Source organism: Pyrus communis, chromosome 8 (assembly GCF_041283825.1).
Source record: "Pyrus communis isolate YQ-2024b chromosome 8, ASM4128382v1, whole genome shotgun sequence".
NCBI lineage: Eukaryota > Viridiplantae > Streptophyta > Magnoliopsida > Rosales > Rosaceae > Pyrus > Pyrus communis.
Window position 1 is genome coordinate 2,939,265 of NC_142572.1, and position 16,801 is coordinate 2,956,065.

Sequence of the window (16,801 nt, forward strand, 5' to 3'; positions counted from 1 at the left end):
AAATGCATGCACTTGAAATTTCCCTTTCAAATAAGAGTAATGTTATTCTTACCACAATTGTATACCACATTTCTTTACCATCTTAGGTGGCACATGAGTTGGATAAGCTACATCATTTAATTTCAATCTTTTTATTAATTAAAACACTTAAATAATCTTAGGTGGTAGAAGAAGACTCCTCGTATACTACAGTCATCATTTAATTAACAATCTTTTTGTTAATTATTGATTAACATTTTGAAATTAAATGCTAATTAATTTAGATGATGTGGCTGTCCACATCAGATGCCACCTAAGGTGATATATAATTATCATACAAAAATATGGTAAGAAAAACATTATTGTTCAGATAATCTTCATGTGTATGCAATAATCTTCCACGTGGAGACCATAAAAGACTCCCCTTTTCATGTTCGTCTTGTCCATGTAAACCATTTGTAAATCAATTGCAAAATCTCCTATTATCACAAACTAATCATGATCACCATCATCCACCTGCTGCACTATTTCACCTTTATCCAATGCATGCATTGATTTTAAATGAAATTAATCCCTTTGTAGTTGTAATTGCCGCGTGAGTCGTACCAAACATCCCAAACCCGTTTGAACTGTACTTCCAAGTTGGAGGTATGATTTGTATCATCACTTATCTTTAAACAACCAGCTAGATATAGCTAATATTAGGTTTAGATAATCTAGTATATATTAAGAGATAATATCATGATTAAAACCACAATATTATTCTTCAATAATAATTGAAAATCATCTCAACCACTTTGTCATCCAACGGTCTAAAACTTACTCATCCAACAGCCTAAATTGCTCGGACCGATGGTGTAATTTTAGGTCCAAACAGTATGTTTCAATTAGGTTGTGTTTTCTGCAGAAGGAGGATTTGCGTGGTGAAGTATAAAACTTCTATTTCTAGCACAATCATTAGACACTACGTTTCACTGAAATTCAAGACGAAGGGGAAGGCGGGGGAAGGCGAAGGCGATCTCTGTATCCTTCCAAACATGCATTTCGGAAAGCTCGATAGTTCGCCTATATTCCATCAACAGTTTGTTCATTTTCTAAGTGGCATTCGATCATAAAATCTATTTTCTGAATTAATGGATTATGGTTGACAATGGTGTGACATTTTTTATTCTATTAGAGTTTGCCCATTTGGTTGATGTTCTTTTTAAATAAAGGAAAACTAACGAGACGGGTTTTGCCAGTTTGGTTGATGTTCTTTTGAAAATCTATGACGAGACGGGTTGTCTTTGACGATGATGTTTTTCCTGCGATTTCTTACTAATATAGACTAAATCTCTTACTACTTTGCTAATACCTCGTCCAAATGCAGCACATGTGCTGTTTTCATACGAACTCTTATTTGAAAAATGCATGACTTTTATTGATCATTCAAAGAATAAATAACTACACACAATAATTCCAAGGGAAAATGTTTTTGTGATCGTTAACTGACACATTTCTGCGGAGTGAAGTTGCTTATCTTCTTTGGAAGTTAAGGTACTTGATGCCGTAGGCAAAGAGAAAGAAGAAGAGAAGGACCCAACCAACATGAGCAAACACTACGGGGATTACAAAATCCTCTTCAAAGCCCAAATAGTCCTTAAGGAACTGATCCACTGGCTTAGACTTCTCACCAGGAATTTCGACTAGAGTCTTAACATCTCCCATTTGAGACGCAAAGAGGCCATAGATTGTCCAGGCGATTGGAGAACCCCAGTAGTACCACCTCCACCAGATGGGAATTAGCTGCAATATCGAGATTTAATTGTTAGGAATACACTAGTAACGGAGATCATCCGTAACAAGGTAAATAAGATATAAGTAAACTCCGATGAGCAATCTGCATATATTTGGCTTTTTTATGATCACTTGCTCAATCATGCAAATACTAATGACTTCTAACAACAATTTGTTGCATGTTGTCCTTATAATTCATTTGTTCAACATTCCAAGGCATAAAAGTAAGAAGAATAACTTATGACATACCGTTCGTGGGATGAGGAAACCAGAGAACAAGTTCCAGAAGCTCATGAAGAAGCCCATAACAATTGCAGCAATTTGGGGACCAGGAGTTAGGGCAACCGCCATCATCCCGTACATGGAGAAGTATGTGAAGCACATGAATATGAAGTAGTAGAAGTACAAAAATTTGTCCACCTTCCAATTGAACCCAATCATGCCATACAAAATAAGGGAATACGCAAAGGTTTGGATTAACACGTAAAATGTCTCAATAGCCACCTACAACACCAAAATCATGAATCAATACACAAAAGCAACCAAACACATAACCCTGAGCATAATTTCCAATATATTACCTGAGAAAATGCATAAGGCAACTCGGAATACATCCCAGCAGCTCTTTCACGGTAGAAAACTGTTCGTTCAACAGCAATAACAGATTGCACAGCAGAAGCATTGCCCGCTCCAAGGAAAAGAACAGCACCATATCCTGCCCCCAACAGATTCATAATGTCTTGCTGTGTGTTCCTGTTCACAAGTCAATATGCAGTTGAATATTATTTAACTAACAACTCTCAGAAATACAAAATTCTTAATTGGTGAAAGCATGCAAGTGGGTCAAAAAATCAAATTAAATTATAAGAATATAGGTGATCATAAAGTTCTTAAACTTACATTTTCTTTCCTTTGTTCCAGAAGATAATACCAAATATAATTCCAACGGAAACTGTCATGAAAAATCTAATCGCATTGTACTGCGAGTTCCTCCAGTATGACCAGTGTTGTTTCCAGAAGCACGCTTTGCATTGAGTTAAAAAGCTTTGGGAGAATTGGGTGGGGAAGTAAAGATCTTTGGAGCCTGGTTGTGGCGTGCTTAGTTCCTTGATAAGTTCCTGGTTTCTCCTGAACAGGTGAAACGAAGATGTAAATTTTTAAACACAAACAGAAAAGTGGAGGCTACGATTGAAATGTTTACACGTAACTTACCTATAGAGATCAGAGTCTGCAAATATTTCTGCAAAGTCTACGTCATTTTGAGCCTCAACGGCAGCAGAGCTAACATCTAACATCCAGGTAGCAGGATTGTAACCCTCTTTGATCTTCGGAACCCCTGGAAGAGCCTGCATGATGTTTTGGATAAGTCAAACATGTACCTGTTAATTACTTTGCTATATAACAAGTTTATCTGATGTTTGAAAATTTTTCTTCCTGAACTTGGCTTCAGCCCCGAGTCAGGATTCGATCAAATGGAGCAGTTTGGATCATTGGAAGGAAATTTAACATGAAAGCTAGTGTATTAACCTACCTCGAAATATTCAACGAGCTTGTGAGACCGATCACCTAGAGGTCCAGCATAAATCACACGTCCTCCTCTTTTCATTAGGAACAGCTGCAGCAGAAAACAAAATCGGGGTGAAATATGGCACAAAAAAATACTGAACAATGTTACAGATTTGATAGATTTGGGATCATATTATACCTCATCAAAGGCCTCGAAAATGTCAATGCTAGGTTGGTGAATAGTGCAAACAACAGTTCGTCCTGTATCCACAGTGTTTCTTACAGTACGCATAACAATAGCGGCTGCTCTAGCATCAAGACCTGATGTCGGCTCATCCATGAAGATGATAGATGGATTAGCAACCAATTCTACGGCAATAGTAAGCCTCTTTCTCTGCTCAGTTGAAAGTCCATTAACTCCTGGAAGTCCAACTAAAGCATCCCTCAATGGATTAAGCTCGACCAATTCTATGACCTCATCAACAAACATCTACAGAAACAGAAAGAAAAAAGTAAATAAAGACTGAATTGCAAGTGATCACAAATTAAATGGTAGAACTACTCAAAAGTCAAAGTGGTTAAAATAAATTACATACCTTTCGTTTATCCTTCGTGACATCCTTGGGAAGACGTAACCAGGCAGAGTATACGAGAGATTCATAAACAGTAACATATGGTGAATGAATGTCATTCTGTTCACAGTAACCGCTGACCCGAGCAAATGTGGCTTGGTTCTTTGGGTATCCAGAGATGGTAATACTTCCTTCAATGTACCCACCAGTCTTTCTTCCAGCTAAAACATCCATCAAGGTTGTCTTTCCAGCACCACTGACACCAACTAATGCAGTCAGAACACCAGGCCTAAATGCACCACTAACATCTCGTAGAAGTTGGAGTCGAGTCTCTTCAATCCCTTGGCTCTTCATTTCCTGGTAAGGAACACAAATATTAAGAGCAAATTGACCAATGACATGTGTTTGTCATCATATGTATGATCGATTGCAAGACTAAAACGGTCACTTCTTAACGAATGAGCACAAACTCATTTTTCATTTCGTTTAATGCCTTGTTAATTTATAAGTACTCACGTTGATTGCTTGAAGTTAGCATATCAAAGAAAATAGACGCAAAGTTACTTACAGGAGGCATATCCACGTAGTAGTTCATATGGTTGAAAGCAAGTGAAAGGGGCTCGAAGGGCAAAACCATTCCTTTTTTGGCTTGATTTCTCACTTGCATATCAGTACCTGACATTACTCATTTTGTATTAGACAATGAGATGTAAGTTTTATGCAGTAGGTTTTGGTAAATAGATGAATGAGAGGTGGAGTAATTCATTATTTATAATGCATATGCAAATTAAGATCCACAAGAAATATAACATTATACCTTCTGGATTGGATCGTTGCTTGGTCTTATTTTCAGCGTCGTCATTATCGATCATGGTTTTATTATCTACAATTGCTGCAATTTAGTTAAAAGAGAAAGCAAATAATTAGAACTTAAACCAATGATCCTGGTTCACTAGTACCAATGAGTAAAAAAGATGGAACATAATTCACTTACGGTCTAAGAAGGTCAATGCTGCAACGAAAAGAAGATTAAAAAGAATAGAAAACCCGAAAAGTGCGCCAATACAAATCCAAAACCAAGTCTCTGTGGTAAACAGGCCTCTTCCCTTCAGAAGGACCTTTCCAACTGTGTTTTCAGCGGCGTTGGGGACAGGCTGTGAAAAAGAAATCACGCACAGTTTGTTATTTGTTAAGCTCATTGTTAATATTACCATATAAGGAGAACTCAACTTAGATTTGATAGAACTTACAGTGCTCCATCTTTCGTCAAGAAATTCATTGATGGCAATCGCATTTTGTCCATACATCATAGGTGAAATATAGTAGCTCCATAGCATCCACGGCTCGAGGTCATCTGCACACCAAATTGAGAATATTGTGAACATTTCAAATCATAAGAAAGAAACTAGAACGTTAACACTTTGTTGATTCAAACATGGCAACGATAAAAGTATCAAGCTGCTACGTCCAGTGACTTAGGTTGGCAATTAAAGAGAGATTTCATACTTTTAGAAACAATAAAGCCTCCTAGGACAAACACTATTAGCAATGCAAAGGAACCAATAGTGTTCGCTCGAATCTCTGATCTTCCAAGGCCAGCTATGAAACGGAAGAGGCCGAGTGCCATTTGATGTATACCAAAGTAAGCCAAGAGCTGTTTGAAGAACCTGAACATATTGTACATACGTCAAACAAAAGAATAACTAGGATGTATATCTTTCATGATTCATGTAGCAACATGAAGAAAAAGTTTCTGATAATAATAAGATTGATAAATTAAAGCTTACCTACTGGCCGCAGGTGCAAATCCAATGGTGTAGTATGTCAAACAGATCCATATGAAGGATTCCATAAACGAAATGGGAATTCTGGTTAGCCAAATGGGCAAGGCAAAAGCCCATCCAGGGAAGAATAAGGCATCCCTTTGTTTAAAGAACACCGGAAGCCTGAAAACTGTCATTGAAAGCTCTGCCACTCCATTAAACATGACGTTAATGAGACTGAAAAATAATGCTCCCATGTATTTTGCCGAATCCCCTAACTGCCCAGGTTTCATTTCTGTTCTGAAGAATACAGTGAAAGTAATTGTAGCCATGATTCCTATCTGCACAATCTTGAATATGTACACAAATGAGTTACGCTGCATCAGCAACCATTCCCTTGCAAAGCATGCCTTGAAAAGCTCCATACTGCTTATTCCATACTTTTCCTTCACCAAGGCAGCAGAATGGGCTGTTGTTTTGTCATACGGAACTCTTAGGTGTTCAACAAGACGTTGGCCAACATGAAAGGTGGTGAAAGCTTGTGCAAATTCAGCTACAGAGACATATCTGAATGGTTCGCTCTTCTTAAACCAGTATTGTTCTTGATCCTTCTTTGAGGTCACTTCTTGCAAGAAATCTGCAACACCTTTTCTCTCGGGGCATCTGAACCCCATATGTTCGAAGAATTCAAGCACATTCTCTCGTGGGCCTTGGTACACAATCTGACCCTCAGAAATAAGGATAATGTCATCAAAGAGATCATATGTTTCTGGTGCAGGCTGCAAAAGAGAGATGACCATTGTCACATCGAGAATGTGAACCATTTGCCTCATGAACTTGACAATCTGAAAGGTAGTGGAACTGTCCAGCCCTGTTGAAATTTCGTCCATGAAGAACGCTTTCGCTGGTCCAACCAACATTTCTCCTGCATTATGGGAAACGACTTCCAGTTATAGTTACAGGCAAATGTTTGCAGATGACTTATCAGTCCTATTATTCCAATATGGATTGAAGAAGAATTTTGAGATACAAAACCACCATTTGAAAATAATGGGATTGGTTCCTAGGTTTCTAGTAAATCAAAGTAAAATACATTAATCATGCATTTAGCCTGTACTATCATGGTCGACATACTACACGCACTCATACCGGTAGTTACACGTTTCCTTTGTCCACCAGATATGCCCCTTTTCATGTCATCACCAACAACCGTATCAGCACAGACATCTAATCCGAGTATCTGTCAGAAGAACAAAAATAGTTAGGCTTGTACAATAAGAGCTCAACAACACATTCTTATTATTGAATTTACAAACCTTGAGAACGTAATCCGTGATCAAACTCGCTTTCTGGCCAGACAAAGATGTGGCTTTCATGACTGCATCGATTTCAGGGTCTGGTTTGATACCGGAATCTTTCTCCCGTCTAGACAACTCTACCAGCATATCATACCTGGTTCCAACTCCCAGGCAACGTCCGGAAAAGTCCAATGTTTCACGAACGGTCATCTCACCATAATGAAGATCATGCTGGCTAATGTAAGCTGAGGTTCTTTGAGGCACAAATTCCTCAAATTCATGGCCACAGTAGGTCACTTTTCCAGTTACCTGTTCATAACCCCTACTTCAATACATATACATGTAAAAGAAACACGAAACATGTAGGTGCTCGTCTGCAATAGAACAACCGAATAAAATGTAAGGACTTCGAGAGGATTACAAACCCTTAGATCCTTGTCAAGCTTTCCTGCGAGCGCTTTTAGAAGTGTTGTTTTTCCCGATGAAGGAGGTCCCAGAAGCAGTGTCATCCTGGAAACAAAGAAACCAAGCTCTTAAATTCTGTCGGAATAACGAATTGTTATTGATACCAAAAAAAACGTCACACCAGTCCAGGAAAGAGATTAAATCTGCAAAGATCTTGAGCATACCTCGATGGCCTCACGCTGCCGCTCACATCTTGGAGAATCTGAACATTTCTTTTCTTTGACGGTAAGAGTTTAAGCATTCCAATTATTCCCTATTCATATCCATAGAAATTTACAAATCTGTGAGCTCATCATACAAATTTAGAAATAAACAATGAAATTTTAGTATCAAGATATATTTTGTAAAGTACCTCTATCATGTTCAAGGAAGAATTTAGCAGTGTTGGAAGTGCTCTGCTGCCAACATATGCATCTCCCTCTATTGATACTTTCTCAAATCTAACCTCAACTTTAGGAACATCAATCCCAACCCTGTTTCCAATCGACCAAAAACATTCAAAACCGAACTCGATTTTTGCCAACCAAACAAGCAAAATATATCAAAACCCCACTTCAACAAAAACAGAATACAAATCACAAACCTTTCATTTCTGGCTTTCAGTTTCTTCAAGAACTTCTCATTGTCATTCTCCACAGCCCTAAGTATGCTGTCCATCAACCGCTTCTTTTCTTGCTCCCCAAGATTCGACGTATCGACTTCTTCAGTCACAAGCTTCCCATTGCTCATGGTCTGCCTCAGCATCCCCCTCCTCATCCTGTCATATGTGGGCAGCCTCTCTATGGCCGCCCACTTGAGCTCCTCCTCCTCACTCATCACCTGCTGCCGCCCACTTCGCTGAAAAGCGTCCGGCGCGTTCCACATCTCCCTCACACTCGTAGACCGCCAGCTCCCCCGACTGCTGGTCTGCCGGGACAAGTCCTCCCCAGCAAGCCCTGCCGCCATAGACATGGTTGCTGCTTGCTAGCTCCAATAAAACCAATCAAATAAGCCTCAGCTCAAGATTTCAGAAAAATGGGTTGATTTAAACCGCCAACTCTGGCATACAACTATTAAGGAAATTATGATTTAATTAAATGAACAATAAGATTACATTTGTGTGTATATATATTATATATATGAGGCTTTGGCATGCAGTTGTATTGACAGCTGATCCTAACTAAGAAACAACTAACGTAACAAATAAGTTTTATCTTTAGCAACAGAATTGTCCTTAATACAACTATTGAGAAAAAATTTACTTAATTCATCAAAAGTGTCCCGCTTTATGCTGTTATGTGGTCAATTATTGGTGTTGAACCAGATGTTTTTCTATTTGTTGGTTTGCGCGTGTTTCTATTTATGTCTTTTTAATTTTGCTTTGAACTCGTCATCAATGTGATGTGAAAATTGATCAACGACAAAGATTTTATCCTTATTTCTATATAATTAAACAAAAATGGTACTTTTATCACATTTTTCATACTACTTCCCAGAAAAATTATTGTCAATTGCTTGAAATGAGGAACAAAAAGTAGTCTAATAAAGACGTTCCTTGTACCACCTCTTCAATAGAGAAGGGACCCACACGTGTCGGTGGGCCCTACCTCTATTAGAAAAGTGGTACAAATGTGGTATGAAAAATGTGGTAAGTATAGCATTACTCTTATGCTAACTAGATGAGCTTGACTTGAGCACGTTAACGCATCTACACCCTAAGTCTATCATGATTACTATAAATAGAGGTTATGAGGTCAGGATTAGTGCATCGCATTGTAGCCGAAATTCAATTTGGGCCTCACAATCATTATCCAATATGCTTTTCTCCAATTCGATGAAATTTAAAAGTTAATTTTGTTGGATCAAAGGATAAAAAAAAAGAAAAGAAGAGAAAAAAAAAAAAAAAAGAAAAAAAAAAGGTCTGAACCTCCTGTGAGAATGATTTGGAAGATCAAAATGATTCGATTGATGAGATTTGGTATGATACTTATGAAATCGATGAGATTGATATTCAAATATTAAGAATTTCCCCCTCGTAGCCCTATCACAAATCTCTCCCAATACGTTTGGTTCATCACAGTAAAGGCGCAGACCCACAGGGAAACTCTTAGAGGAAACTTCATGTAGCTAACTCGCCGCACTACATCCTAGGTGTGTACACGTTGAGTTGGCTTACGTCGCATATTTTTGAATTTCAAACTTTCCTTATATATGCATCCCATCGTTGAAATGGGTATGCAATTGTAGTGACCCCAACTTCTTTAAGTTTTACACTAACTAACCGAACTCACATCTACGCATTTGATGATGATAACTGAACGAACTCACATCTACTCATTTTTTCTCACCTCAGCATAAATAAGATGAACACTTGTGGAATTTTCTTACCTCGTGTATGTATTAGCTTCTCTACAAAGTAAATAAAATCTAACCCTTCAGAGAGTTAAAATTTGGCAATTTCTGAGGAGATTCTCATGCTAAATGGAAGAAGAACTAAGAGAATCTATTTGAAGAATCTGATGATGAGACTGAGCATCTTCAGCAGCCAGAGAATGGTTCCCGGTATTATGTGTAGCTCAAGTTTGCTCGTCTTGGGAGGCATTTCACTGTAACTACACTCAACAGGAGCAGTTACGCTCGTGCCAGCCTGAAAAAAAATCAACTGTTACAACCATGGTGCTCAATAGTTTCGACAGTTCCAGGTTATTGCAAAAGTTTATTTCACCTAATGTGCAAGCTAAGTTTTTTGTGTCAATCCAAATGTCTCTTCTATGGTTGCAAGTTCACATTACAAGCACTAAATCAGAAGCCGGTTTTCATGTTCTACCAAATTCATATATGCTTGTTACCTATTGAAGTATCTATTATTATTGGTGGTAGGGTTTGTCTAGTTGTCATTGTTTAGTTGGTGATGGATAACAACTCATTGTCATCTTACTTTCGGCTAGGGTTAGCTGCTTGTTTGTTTACTTTAGGCTTATTTAAGAGCAATATTCCCTCATCATGTAAAGCTAGGTATTAGTTTAAGTTAGAGATAGTGGAGGTCAGGTCTTCACTCATGCTTGCTGAGCTGCCATCCCTGTCTGCACCATTCCTCCACTTTCTTTCTTGTATTCCTCTCCTATTTATGGTTGATCTTGTAAACTATTTTTTACATGATATATACATAAAATTGTCCATATGGTATCAGAGCAGTGATTCCTCTTGGACCTGCTTCTGTGTTCTTCCGAAAAACCCACCAAATCCAAACCAGTTGAGCCATTATGGCCATACCAGCAGAAAAAACTTCAAAAAACGAAACCATGGATACCAATCCAATTCAACGTTTGAGCTCTGTGCTTCTAAACGAATTCAACTACCTGCCCTGGTCACGAGCTATTTCTCTCGCTCTTGGAGGACGTGGAAAGCTCCCATTCATTCAAAAGGATGACATCATCCCCGAAACAACTGCACCGGATTATGCAGCATGGGTATCCCAAGATCAACTTATCATGTCTTGGCTGTTAAACTCTATGGAACCAAAGATGGCTGAGATTTTCAGCTACTCAGTATCATCTCACCAACTTTGGAATTCCGTACGAGACATGTATGGAGATCTAAACAATGCTGCGCGAGTCTTTCAGCTGAAGAAAGATCTTACGGAATTACAACAGGGAAATCTCTCTTTTGTTCAACATCTTGGCAACTTGAAGGCCAAATGGAATGAATTGGATCTCTACAGACCTCATACCACGGACACAACCATTCTTTTAAAGCGTGCTGAAGAAGACAAAGTGTTCCAGTTGCTTGCCAGCATTGGACCAGATTATGAAGACCTTAGAAGCCATCTCTTAATGACACCTGAACTTCCCACTTTACAGATGGTCTGCAACGTTATTCAACGTGAAGAAGTAAGAAAGAAGGTCATGAACGCAGACATGGTCGTTGGAGAATCAAATTTTAGGCCATCAGAAGCAAGAGCCTTCACCTTCTCCAGACCATACAAGGGAAAACGACCAGACTTAAAATGTTCTCACTGTGTGAAGATAGATCGTACAGGTATTGGACACATAAAAGAGAAGTGCTGGATTCTTTATCCAGAACTTAAACCTAAGTTCAATGACGATGGAAGAGCACCAAGAAACCAAATGAAGCCTTCCTACACTCCTAGAGGAAATCTTGTTTGCGACAATGTCTCCAATAATGTGATAAACTCTTCCTCTAGTCCCATTGCTCTCATAAATGAATTCGCTAACTTCTTGCAACAGAAACAAGGAGCAACAAATCATGAAACTCCTTCAGCCATGCTCGGCAAGTTTGCTGGCTTCCTCGAACAATCAAACTCAGTGTCACAAAATGACATGCCAGGTATTATTGCAACTATCTCCACTGCTTTGGATCTTAGTAGTAGTTGTGATTTTTGGATAGTTGACTCAGGAGCTTCAGATCACATGACTAACGATGCATCTTTACTAAATGATTTTCAAAACTTTTCCACTCCTTCTTTTGTCTCCGTAGCTAATGGCACCAAAGTTCGTATAGTAGGCAGAGGGAAACTCAAAATCTTCTCGAGTCAAAAAGAATCCCTTGTCATGCATGTCCCTTCTTTTCCTTTCAAACTATTGTCAGTAGGAAAAATAACACATTTGCTAAATTGTCTTGCAATTTTTTCAACTCACTATGTGATTTTCCAGGACCAAGTTTCGAAGGAAACGATTGGTAAAGGGTTCTTCCTCAATGGACTGTACTATGTCAAATTCTCTTCAAGTTTCCCAAAAAGTTTCTACGTAAACTCAAGCACTGTAAACAAGGAGCAGCTGTGGCACATGAGATTAGCTCACCCTTCTTCACATGTTATGTCTTTTCTTTTTCCTAGTTTCTGTAAAATGATTCCAGATTGTGAAGTTTGTCAAAAATCTAAGTTCACCAGGTTACCCTTTCCCCACTCTCTCTCTAGAGCTACCAAAGCCTTTGAAATAGTCCATTCTGACATTTGGGGACCTGCCACCTTAGAGTCCTTTGATGGTTACAGATTTTACATATGGTTCATTGATGATTTCTCTAGAACTACTTTTGTGTATTTACTTAAATTCAAGCATGAAGCTTTCCAGTGTTTCAAAAATTTTCATAAATTAATTCAAAATCATTTTAACTCTAAAATTGGCATCTTAAGGTCTGATAATGGGTCTGAGTACACTTCCAAAATCATGACAACTTACTTAAGTGAGCATGGAATTTTGCAACAAACAAGTTGTGTAGGAACGCCACAACAAAATGGCATTTCAGAAAGAAAGAACCGAGATTTGCTTGAAAAAACACGATCACTAATGTTACAAGCAAAAGTTCCAAAGAAGTTCTGGTCTCAAGCTATACAAACCGCTGCATACATCATCAATCGCCTTCCTAGTAGAATCTTGAAGTTCAAATCTCCTTACCAAATTCTCAAGGGGAGAGAAATTGACATAAGTCATCTCCATGTGTTTGGATGTGTATGCTATGTGCACATTCAAACTATTCACCGAGATAAACTTGATCCAAGGGCTATCAAATGTGCATTCGTAGGTTACTCAACTTCCCAAAAGGGATACAAATGCTACGACTCTAAGACCAGAAAGGTATGTGTATCCAGGGATGTGCGTTTTGATGAAACTCACTCCTTCTTTCAAATGCATGATGATGAACCTCAGGGGGAGCTCTCATATGAAGTGTTTCCTACCCCTCTCTTCCTTGATGATACAAGGCTGTCAACACCGCAAAATGAAGCTATTGAGATAGAGCCAGCTCCTGAAAGTATGGAAGCAGATAATGAAGAAGTCATTCTCGAAAGGAGAGAGCCTCAACTTGAACAACCTCCTCCTCCACGAAGGAATCCTTCTCGAAACAGACAACCTCCAGCCAGGCTTGATGATTTTGAAATCTACACGCCTAGACATCCTATTGGACAAATGGTTTTTCATAGCAAGAGCTCTCCATCTCATGCTGTCTTTGTGACCAAGTTATCCCAAAATTCTGAGCCTCGATCCTTCGAAGAGGCACACCAATCTCCTGTATAGAGGCAAGCCATGCTTGAAGAACTGAAGGCACTTGATGAAAATCAAACTTGGAGCATTGTTTCTCTGCCAAAAGGTCAACGTGTGGTTGGGGCAAGATGGATTTATAAGACCAAATTTCACTCAGATGGAAACATAGAGCGGCACAAGGCAAGGTTAGTTGCAAGGGGCTTCACACAAACCTTCGGAGTAGATTACAAAGAAACCTTTGCCCCTGTGGCAAAGATGAACACAGTTCAAGTGCTTCTTTCGGTGGCTATCAATTCAAACTGGTCTCTACATCAAATGGATGTAAAAAATGCCTTCCTACATGGAAAGTTAGAAGAAGAGGTATACATGCGACTACCACCTGGTCATGAACGAGAGAAGGAACAAGGAATAGCCTGCAAGCTTCACAAGGCTATTTACGGTCTCAAGCAATCTCCAAGGGCTTGGTACTCAAAACTTAGTTATGTCCTTATGTCATCCGGCTTTAAACGAAGCAATGCAGATTCTTCAATGTTCACTAGGATTGGTACGCATGGAAGATTGGTGGTACTTGTTTATGTTGATGATCTTATTGTCACGGGAGATAATCCAGAAGAAATAACTGCTCTCAAAGCCACATTACATTCAACCTTCAAAATCAAAGATCTTGGCAGACTTCGATACTTTCTTGGAATCGAAATGGATCAATCTCCAACTGGTTTGTTTCTAAATCAACAAAAGTACGTTCTAGATCTTTTAGAAGAAGCAAATATGATGCATTGCAAGCCTGCCAAAACACCACTACCAACAAATTTCAAGGATGAAACCTCAGGCATCCAGCTTGAAAATGCATCGGAGTATCAAAGGTTGGTAGGAAAACTTATCTATTTGACTATAACCCGACCTGACATTGCTTATGCTGTTAGCTTTGTCAGCCAGTTCATGCATTCTCCCTCATCTCATCATTTGCAACTAGTTAAAAGGATCATTCGATACTTGAAAAGCTCAATATCTACTGGGATTTTCATGCAAAACAACGGACACTTCACCATTGAAGGATACACAGACTCTGATTGGGCAGGCAATGTCCTTGATCGCAAATCCACAACTGGTTACTGCACTCTTGTTGGTGGTAACCTCGTTACGTGGAAGAGCAAAAAGCAATCTGTTGTAGCTCGGTCAAGCGCAGAAGCTGAGTACCGTGCAATGGCATCAACTACATGCGAACTAATTTGGCTAAAGAGGTTGCTACGTGATCTTGAAATCATCTCCTCCAAACCAATTCTTCTTCACTGTGACAATCAAGCAGCAATGCATATTGCTGCCAACCCCATCTTCCATGAACGCACAAAGCACATCGAGGTTGACTGTCATTTCGTTCGCAACCAAGTTCAGTCCATGCTATTACAAACTGTATTTGTTCGTTCCAGTGATCAACTTGCCGATGTGTTCACCAAGCTTCTGCCTTCTGCACAACTTGATCGTCTTCTCTTCAAGCTTGGATCCAGAAGAACTCTCGATCCAGCTTGAGGGGGAGTATTGAAGTATCTATTATTATTGGTGGTAGGGTTTGTCTAGTTGTCATTGTTTAGTTGGTGATGGATAACAACTCATTGTCATCTTACTTTCGGCTAGGTTATCTGCTTGTTTGTTTACTTTAGGCTTATTTAAGAGCAATATTCCCTCATCATGTAAAGCTAGGTATTAGTTTAAGTTAGAGATAGTGGAGGTCAGGTCTTCACTCATGCTTGCTGAGCTGCCATCCCTGTCCGCACCATTCCTCCACTTTCTTTCTTGTATTCCTCTCCTATTTATGGTTGATCTTGTAAACTATTTTTTACATGATATATATACATAAAATTGTCCATATTACCGGCTTTCGGTTGGCCATGCCTGTTGTTAATGACTTAATATCAAGGTGTCCGTTGTTCTCATGTTAAGAACTTGACTTCGTGAATTTGTTCAGATCCGATTCGAAATGGCACAGAGGAAGAAGAATCTGATTCAATGGTTCATGCCCCAGATCTCGTCAAGATTATTGAAACCTCAATCCACAGTTTTAAGCTTTTCCTGAAGATGGATAAGAAAAAACCAAGCTTTTCTAGTGTATGTTTTCTTTTATATTTCCACATCGACATCTTTATGCAAGTTATAACAAACTTTAATAGTAAAAGTGCGTTCGGGAAATTCCTAGCTAACTCGTTAAGGATTCTCAATTATGAAAGTCTACTGCTCTTGTTGATTACGTTGCTGTTAATTTCGTATTCTTTTACAGGTCAAAGGGAAATGATCATGTTTTATATGTTATGATACTCTCGTATTACTATTAGGACTGTTTCTTTTACTCAAATGGTTACAACATGTCTATTTGTGTTGAAAAAATGGATTAAATTGAAGGAACTGCACAAAATTAAAGAGGAAAGCTTGGAAGAAGATATGGTGGCCGCAATCACAACAATATCTGTTCAGCTTTTGTTTAGCCTCGTTGATGCCATGGTTCTTTCAAGGGATCTACGGCTTGTGTGAAAAGTTATTTTTAATCAGATTCTGATATAATTTCAGTTATATGGTTCATTAGTTGATTCCTTGTGCAACCATATTATGCAACCACGCAAGCTCGGATACCACTTGTTCGAGCCGACATCTGTCACTTCCTCTCAAACTCAAAGTATAGGGTTTTTGTCCCAAATAATCTCGGTGCAATTTATGAACAGTTCCTTTTTCGATGTGGGACAATGGTTCTGTTAGTACAAACTACGAATTCTCTCATTGAAATAATTAGCCTCGTTGATGCCATGGTTCTTTCAAGGAATAGGTAAAAAGCAGCTATTTTGTTGTGAGGAAAAGATGGAAAAAACTGGATTTGGTAGATAGCAAGTTGCGGAGAGACCTGTCTCTTGCTCTTCTCTTGTTAATAGCTTTAGGAATGACTTAAGCATGTATTTCTTTGATGGTTAGCAGCCTTTTCCAATGTAATGAAAACAGCAATCTATGTATGAATGTTGAGAGGAACTTTCTTTTTCTTTTCTTCCATTGAGACAATGTAGAAGACGATTGATCAGTTTACTATATGAAGAACAAGAAGATCCTCAAACCAAGTTTTCTGAGGAATTGTAGTATGTCATCATTCTTTTTCATAAACTAGCGTTGCTGGAAAATTTTCCTGCGTCCTTTACCATTCCTTGAATTATTTCAATGAGAGAATTCGTAGTTTGTACTAACAGAACCATTGTCCCACATCGGAAAAGGAACTGTTCATAAATTGCAATGAGATTATTTGGGACAAAAACCCTATACTTTAAGTTTGAGAGGAAGTGAGAGATGTCAGCTCGAACAAGTGGTATCCGAGCTTGCGTGGTTGCATAATATGGTTGCACAAGGAATCAACTAATGAACCATATAACTGAAATTATATCAGAATCTGATTAAAAATAACTTTGGTTAAAAATTCAAGCCTTGACACTTGA

General features: G+C 38.7%; 1 protein-coding gene and 1 long non-coding RNA gene across 2 annotated transcripts; one reads left to right on the plus strand and one right to left on the minus strand.

The window, feature by feature from the left end:
- Window positions 1-1,343: 1,343 nt before the first annotated feature.
- Window positions 1,344-8,520, minus strand: LOC137717701 (pleiotropic drug resistance protein 2-like). Its single transcript, XM_068457150.2, has 20 exons — window positions 7,943-8,520; window positions 7,712-7,832; window positions 7,524-7,612; window positions 7,320-7,404; window positions 6,913-7,203; window positions 6,746-6,836; window positions 5,621-6,521; window positions 5,340-5,500; window positions 5,084-5,187; window positions 4,828-4,987; window positions 4,651-4,725; window positions 4,402-4,508; window positions 3,858-4,190; window positions 3,461-3,751; window positions 3,287-3,370; window positions 2,968-3,101; window positions 2,656-2,883; window positions 2,337-2,508; window positions 2,005-2,259; window positions 1,344-1,764 (listed from the first exon to the last, which is right to left on the minus strand). The coding sequence occupies exons 1-20, from the start codon at window positions 8,308-8,310 to the stop codon at window positions 1,495-1,497; spliced, it is 4,320 nt and encodes a 1,439-aa protein (XP_068313251.2). The 5' UTR covers window positions 8,311-8,520; the 3' UTR covers window positions 1,344-1,494.
- On the plus strand, window positions 1,697-2,588 carry LOC148694607 (uncharacterized). Its single transcript, XR_015965434.1, has 2 exons — window positions 1,697-1,824; window positions 1,972-2,588. It is a non-coding gene; the product is annotated as an uncharacterized LOC148694607 (long non-coding RNA).
- Window positions 8,521-16,801: the final 8,281 nt, after the last annotated feature.